At 41.9% G+C, this 8,043-nt stretch overlaps 1 protein-coding gene across 1 annotated transcript in view; it reads left to right on the forward strand.

Moving 5' to 3' along the window:
• Positions 1-8,043, forward strand: part of NELFB (negative elongation factor complex member B) — a 13,001-nt gene that overhangs the window by 3,132 nt on the left and 1,826 nt on the right. The window contains exons 6-11 of the mRNA XM_010183267.1: positions 1,186-1,371; positions 2,709-2,821; positions 3,487-3,589; positions 4,544-4,639; positions 5,993-6,135; positions 7,086-7,192. Of these exons, the coding sequence (XP_010181569.1) occupies positions 1,186-1,371; positions 2,709-2,821; positions 3,487-3,589; positions 4,544-4,639; positions 5,993-6,135; positions 7,086-7,192 (748 nt within the window). The remainder of the gene's footprint in view (positions 1-1,185; positions 1,372-2,708; positions 2,822-3,486; positions 3,590-4,543; positions 4,640-5,992; positions 6,136-7,085; positions 7,193-8,043) is intronic.

Genomic DNA, 8,043 nt, shown 5'->3' on the forward strand with positions numbered 1-8,043 from the left:
TTTTAATAGTTATTCAGTAATAATTGACTGGTGGTCTAAGCTGTTTGTGTGCTTCTAAACAAAACAGCAAAGACAGATACTTTCCTTTTTGCTCAGTCTGGCTTTAATATGCCTCAGCTGTTCTGAAGGCTGAGCATCTCTATCAAGTCAGTTTGAATATGTTAAATTTATTTTCTTGGGAGTTTTGGATTTTTTTAGCGGGACATAGACCCACAAAAGCTTTTAGAAAAAAATAATGGAAGGGGACACTGAAAGCTGTAGCTAAGCTGGCATTCAGAAAAGTTGCTTTTTGAATGGAATTACCTGAGATGGCTGCAGCTGCAGGAGGGCAGGTGCTGTTCCTCCCCTCCTTCCCTGTAACTGGAGAGGAAAATAAAGCCCAAGAAAGACAAGTGATGCAAACAAAAACAATTGCTCGCCACCACCAAACTGATGCTCAGCCGGTCCCCGAGCTGTGGTCTCCCCCACGAACCTCCCCCCAAGTTTTTTTGCTGAGCTTGGTGCCATATGGTCTGGATTATCTCTCTGTTCATTTGGGGTCAGCTGTCCTGGCTGTGTCCCCTTCCAGCCTCTCGTGCACCTCCAACCTATGTGTTGGCAGTGTGGTGTGAGGAGCAGAAAAAGCTGTGACTGTGTAAGCACTGCACAGCAGTAACTAAAATATCACTGTGTTACCAACGCTGTTTTCAGCACTAATGCAAAACATAGCCCCGTACCAGCTATTATGAAGAAATTTACCTATCCCAGCCAAAACCAGTAGAAGACTTCACCTTCGTTCTCTTGTAGCCTGAAGGTAGCTAGAAATACAAAAAGACTTGCAAAGAAAAGCGAGTTTTGTTCCTGTTACAGTAATGGTAAATTATATTAATCAATGACAGGTATTGGCTTTTACCTTTTTCACATAGCTGAGCGAAATTATTTTGTGAATGCTCCCCTTTGCTTTTGCAAGAGAGCCTTTTCTTGACGTTCTTTATTCTTTCATTGTGGCTACAAAGATTTGGTGAACAGCTCTTGAACAAACGCTTTTGGAAATCTTGGGGTAAAATAGTTCCTTTTCGTGAACTCACATCAATGTGGGTGATTCAATCTGGATAAATCATGCAGAAGGATTAATTTACATCTTGTGTGTGTGAAATAACAATAGCTCTTGGAACTGAGTGCACGTTTTTCCCACTCTGAGTTTAGGTGGTTCACAAGCTGACCCAGATGATTGGGAAGAATGTGAAGCTCTACGATATGGTGTTGCAGTTTCTGAGAACCTTGTTCCTTCGGACGAGGAATGTTCATTACTGCACGCTACGGGCAGAGCTCCTGATGTCGCTGCATGACCTGGAAGTCAATGACATCTGCAATGTTGACCCCTGTCATAAGGTATTAATCACGTGGGACAGATAGGAGTATTACTGGAGCATTTTCTGTTTCACCCACCCCTGTGCGTACCTGCCGCCCTGCAGGACTTCAGCCCAGAGAAGATGACTCCCCTCTGTGAAGAGGGTTCAGACCTTGAATCCAAAAGTCATCTTATATTCCTTGGAACTTCAGGTGAAAATTTCATCTTGGTTAACCAGCAGCTTGCTTTCATTTCATACCTATAAATCATTCAAATTTATGGTACTTGTGCAGCATTAAAAACAATGTCTAATCTGACCTCTGGAGATGCTGCAAAAAATAATAAGAAACATTAGCTAGCCCCAGGTTCTTAATCAAAGCTTGCTTCCCTCCCTGGTGCGTTATGGTCCATCTGTCAGTAAACTGCGTGTGTAACGTTAAATACTTTGGGTCTTGAGTTATAAGAAAACGTTAAAGTATTACAATACTGAGGGGTGGCAGATGTGGTGTTAACATCACATCAGGATCTTGTTAATGGTCCTTTGTCCATGGTTGGCATCACTGATGTAGAACAAGGCTTTTTCTCTGAGTAAGATTGCTACGTTTTATGTGTATTCTGCTTATAGAGGTTATGTCCTAGAGTGATGTTACTGCATGCTTTTAATGTCTTCTGATCAAGAGTCCCAGAATCAGTGTGCAGACCATGGCTGAACAGAAAAGGGAAATTCTTGTTCAAGTTACAGATCGTTTTTCAGCGACCTCATTTTCAGTAACCTCATTTGCCACTGCAAATGATGAAAGCCACGATGAAAGCATTTCAGAAAATTCTTTGAGTTTTTCTTTTGTGACAGCTCAAATACTGGGGGAAAACATATATATTGTTTTCTGAAAGGGGAAAAGAGCTCTTAATTGTAGGCCAGACAAAATATTTCACTTAACTGTCTTTTGATAATACAACTGTAAAGCAGAAGGACCTCCACTGTTAACATCCCCTACTGAGAGGGTGGGAGTGGTATTGCAATGGCTAAAATATCCCGTATTATTATTGCCAAGTGATGCTGCTTCTGTGTGACCCTCTTTCATGTGTAAATCAGCATTGATCGGGTGTGCTGGGCAGAGGTGTATTTTATATGTGCCTGCTCCTTAATTGCCAGGGATGCCTCTCTTGGGAAGGGACAAAGTGACACCAAGTCAATGTACGTTGGTATCTCTGACCTCCTTTTGGGATGTTTGTATTTCTGACTAGCTTGCTATATTAATAAAATGTATTCCAGATATTTGGAGGTCATTCTGAGGCTGTTTTCTCTGACGTTGTATATGTTATTGCTGGTGTAACGACTTGCTGTGGTTCATAAAGCCTTCTCCTTTTTTTGTAACAGTTCACCTGGTGCCTTGATGCTTGCATTCGGGAGAAGTTTGTGGACAACAAGAGAGCTCGAGAATTGCAAGGGTTTCTGGATGGAGTGAAGAAAGGACAAGAACAAGTGTTGGGGTAAGGCACTTGTATTGGGAAACTGCGAATGGGTTCCTTGCAGTCTGACAGGTATTGTAGGTGTTAATTCTTTGTTAGAGCCAGCTGACAGCCAGTTTTCCTCTTTGCGGTCACATCCGGTACATCCATGAGCATTAATGCACTAGGGCATAGCCAGGCGTGTTCTGGTGATGTAGCTCATGCTGCTTAAGTGACCACTCTTGCATCTCCCCTGTGACCTGATAACTGGCTGTGGGAGATCTGCTCGATTTCAGTGCAGAAGACCTTCAGTAATTGTTTTCAGATAACGTGCTCCTTCAAGGCAAAGAAATAACATTTGTGATATTTTTACAAGGCAGGAGAAGGTTCATTGGGTGAACGCCTGTAGGTTTCAAAAGATGGCAATTCAGGTTTTACACTGTCACAATAAGGGCATTGTTACAGTACTTGCCCTGTGCCTACCTCTCCTCTTAAACATAGCAGTGTGTGTATGTATATAAAAACATGGTGTACACATGCACGCACTGCTTTGATGTTACATCTGATAGTTGACAGGATTACAACAAAGAAAAGGCTCAAGCATCTTCCTCTAGTGAAACACACTGGAGTCCTACAGCTGGATATGGAACTGTACGGTTGGGTTGGTTGGTATGTATGACACGTATTTGATTTTAATGTCTTCACAGGGACTTATCAATGATCTTGTGTGATCCCTTTGCCATTAACACCTTAGCCTTGAGTACCATCAGGCACCTGCAAGACCTGGTTGCACAGGACACCTTACCCAGGGTGAGTGTAGCAGCTTGTGTACCTAGTCTGAATTGAATAGTGTTCATCAACGAAGGAGAGGCACTGTAGAAGAAATACAATTAAATTCTCAAATGCATGTGTACAATGAAAGAAGGGAAGTGTGATCCTACCTATCTGTCTGTAGCACATACCTTAGAGCTCTGCAGGAGCACTGTTTGGAGATGGGCATTTTGAAGCTCTCTGAATTGACGAATTCTTTGCATGGCTCAATCTGTCCTAACAGCTATGCATATCTAGAACCATATATAGGATATGTGCCTCCCTGCTGTGTCCTTCCATTGATTTATCTAACAGCAGCAGCAGCCTTTCTTCCCTGCCATGTTAAATGTTACACTGTTCTGGTCTGTGATATAATGGAATTCTTGTAAGTAGTGTCTGCTGGAGGTGCTTTAATGATTAAGGAGAGCAGCCTTAACAGTGTCTGAACAGTGTGAGGCATTTGCTGGTTTTATCCCTCAGTTGTTAAATTTTAAAGTTTGATTGAGTAACTTCCTCATGACAGTTTAAGACTGAAAATCAGTTTGGTTTCAGGGCACAATATAAACAAAAAAACCATTGTTATTCTTACACACGCTTTCTCTTTCTTGCTTCTGCTCAGATGCCTTGATTTGTCCTGTCACTCAGTAGATGTCAGTGTACTCATTTGGCTGGGCACATTTAAAAACGATGTCATGATCAGATTGGCTGCATACCTCTTGACGCATTATAAAAATATTACAATAAACCACACACCCACAGGTGTGTCTGTTACTTGATTCCCATTTGAGGAATCAGTTGTCAATCGAGTTGGAGAACTGAAGGCCTCTAGCAGTCTTTGATAAAGCTGCTAATTCAGGAGAGCTTTAAATGTAAATGACTACTTCCAAATAAATATCTACCTGTGCAACTTGTGGAAGATCAAAATAGCTGTTTTTTCTCTTCTTAAAATTCGAGGAAAGCCCGGATCTGCTGCTGCTCCTTAGGATGCTGTCTTTGGGACAAGGTGCCTGGGACATGATTGACAGTCAAGTCTTCAAGGAACCAAAAATGGTGAGCCATTTTGATGTTTAGAATTTAACACATTTAATTTTATCTCATTTAATATTTTATTGCATCCCTGATTTAACATTCATTCTGCATACTTCTCATCGTTGCTTTCTTAGAAATACCATGTAAGTGTTCACAGAGCAGCAGCATGGACATGTAAGCTTTGTTTACCTGGGTTTTTCTTACTTATGTGAATGCCTGGCCCTTACTGTTTTAAAATCAGACTGTCCCTCTGTTAAATTCTGCACTGGTTGTTCTTTGTTCCTGGGAGCTTTTACACAACTGATGAGTTTGTTAAAGAGATCTTGTCTCAGGAAAATAGGATTTCAGAGGCTGACCTGAAACTCTGGTCGTGGTGTAGCAGCTTTTCATTGTCATGAAAAATGATTTTCCCTTCCAACTGTCTGTTGTAGCAATTTTGTGTAGTGCCACGTTCTGCTGTGATCCTTCCATGCTTTGGAAATGCTTTGTCTGGTATTACCAGCAGCCCTGGCCTAGTCTGGGAGCAGACACATTCAGCTGATGGCAGGAAGGCTAGGTGTTACCTTGTGAAGCCAGGGTGTTGCACAGCGAGACTGCTTCTCTCTTCTTTGCTGTTTCTGTTCTGAACTATGAAGCAGCAAATGTCCACCTAGGGGGACATTTGATATCTCAAAAATACGTATCACTGACTGATTGCATGTTTAAATTTACCACAGGAAGGGTGTGCATTAGTACTCAGATTGTAACAGTGAGGGTGACCGAAACTCCCAAGAGTAGCACTGGGATTTGACTTGCACAGGTGCTCTCATGAACCTCTTGGGAAGAAAGTGAACATTTTTCCTAAAGGGAATCTCCAAATCTGTATTTAAAATCTGTTTTATTTGTGATTGCCACGAGCTGTAACCTCCCACTCAGTGAATCTGATACAACGTAGGTTGATCCACCTTGTGCGAGGAGATGCTCTGTGTTGTTGCTATTTTAGCTGTGTTGACCTCTGTAAGTTTAGAGAAAGAACAAAATAATTTATCATTCTTAAAAAAAGCAGATTGGTACCATCCTTAACATGCAGTACTTGCAGAAGTATTGGAAAAGACCTCTCACAAGAAATGCTATGTAGTTGTCAAAAAGAATTTGAGCAGGAGTATTTCTGTAGATGAGGTGAAGTACGCTTCTAATTACCAGTGGAACATGTGGAGGTGAATTAGTCAAGAGTTGTGACTGGAACTGGATGGCTGAAAGCTTCTTTTCCTCACTGTAGGATGGGGCTCGTAATATTGCCTCACCCTTTGTTACGGCACTCTAGGACCATTAGGTGGCATGAAGTGATTGATGAAAACATTGTTCTTCTCCCTCTGTTCTTCCCGTTCCTCTAAGGAAGCTGAGTTGATCACCAAGTTCTTGCCTATGCTGATGTCCTTTGTGGTGGATGACCACACGTTCAATGTAGATCAGAAACTGCCCTCGGAGGAGAAGGGACCGATTCCGTACCCCAGCACCATTCCTGAAGCTTTCACCAAGTACGTAATCTGCCTTACTGACTTTGTACACGTAGTCTTGTTACTAAAGCAAAACATCAAGGAGCCAGCCAAGACTGACTGGAAAAAATACTGTATGTGGTAAAGTGAAGACTTTCTTGGGGTGAGATTTAGCCCCAGTGAACCAGACCTGAACTTTTAATTTAGCAGAATGGGCTTGCATCATGATTCCCCAAATAAAGTTTATCTACATAAAATAATACTGTTAATGATTATTCTTTTGGCAGATTGACTATCAAAGTATTTGATATTACTGCTTTCAAATATGCTGCTTGTGTAGCTTCCCAAGCAGTGAATGGTGAGTGTTTGAGTCATATTTGGGTGCAGCTGGATGAGTGGCTGTGCTTGGTTCTGAGGAGTGCTATTGTAAATTGTAAAGTTGGCAATTTTGTCACACAGACATTCATTCTGTGTTGATCACCTGTCACTCCAGGGACATAAAAAAGATAAATAAAACCACTGTGCACTCTGTTGTATTCAGATTTTGCACTAATTTCCATCACAGTTCTTATCTGTACGCCAGGCTCTGGAATGCTGTATCCCTATAGTTGTACTCTCCGTGACAGTGTTAATGTTTGACCTTTGGGAAACTAAAACAAAACAGTGTTGGACTTTGTATCATTTTAGAGTATTTGGGCTTCTTCTCAAACCAAATTTGATCAGTGCTTTTGTCATTCTTACTGTTATAAATCAAATACAGCTGTTTGATTGTGTGACAGCGCACTGTTTGCTAAGCAGTAAATTTTTCTGGACCATGGTAGCGAACGTACTGATGCCTATCTACTCAGTTGCTGAGTAGCTGCTCTTCAGAGGGTGTGAGGTTAGCCACTGCTGTAACTGCTTGATTGCTGTCCAACAGTATTCTGACTAACAAAAAAACAACCAACCTGTTTAGCTTTATTGATTAAGAAACTTTGCTTCTGCCATAACAGGTTCTTGCAGGAGAACAAAATAGCTTGTGAGATTGGGCTGTATTACATCCTTCACATCACTAAACAGAGGAACAAGAATGCTTTCCTTAGGCTCCTGCCAGCACTAGGTAAGTTTCTGTCTCATATTCTCTTCTATAGCTCTTTGCCTTGTACTGGACACTCAGGAGGCAAGTAAATCTGGAGTGAAAGTGATTTCAGAGTCAAAGATGTAATGTTCTGCCTTTGGCTCTTCTGGTGACTTAATTGTAAGGCCCTGCAGAAGTGTTTGGTTTTGTCTGCAATTCAGATAGTTTTCTGCTCATCCAAGAACTTACAGGTGGTGGCTGAAGGCCAGTAGTTCCCCGTATTAACAGTGAGGTTAGTTGAGAGCTGTTCGGATTTAATCTGAAAGATAAAAGAGCAGGTGGCTTAATTCTGCTGCTGCTTATAGTAATTGCAGGTGGCCAGAAATTCTTGAGACTTGGCTTTGTGTAATGAAAAAAACCTGAAACAAAGCAGGACTGCACACAGCCTTAAATTCTTCCCTGAGTTACCTTCTTTGCTGACATCTCTGGGGTAAGTTACATGGGAGCTCTGAAGCAACCTTAGGAATTGCAGCTCCTGGTAATGTTGACAAGGGTTCACTTCCCACTCCCTCACCCCAGCTCTGGTGTCCTTTGAACCCTTTGCTGAACTGTCGGCTCACTGACATGGGTGAATTTTCCACTGGTGATTTGTATCTGCTCACAACAACAGGGTCTGAGGAGTGCAAGGAGGTGGATGTGGCCGTGATGATGGAGAAGGACAGTAGAGGACTCTCTGATTTTGGCAGGAGTAAGCTACTCTGACTTCACCCTTGGTGGAGACAGGGGCTTTCTACATACTCTTCTGCTCCTAATCTTTTATGTTTGGAAGATCAAAGCCACCTGCCTGGGCTACTTCTTTTAAAAGGAGATCTCACTGTCAAGTTTTCAGCAGG

This window comes from Mesitornis unicolor, unplaced genomic scaffold, assembly GCF_000695765.1.
Source record: "Mesitornis unicolor isolate BGI_N332 unplaced genomic scaffold, ASM69576v1 scaffold17114, whole genome shotgun sequence".
Lineage (NCBI taxonomy): Eukaryota > Metazoa > Chordata > Aves > Mesitornithiformes > Mesitornithidae > Mesitornis > Mesitornis unicolor.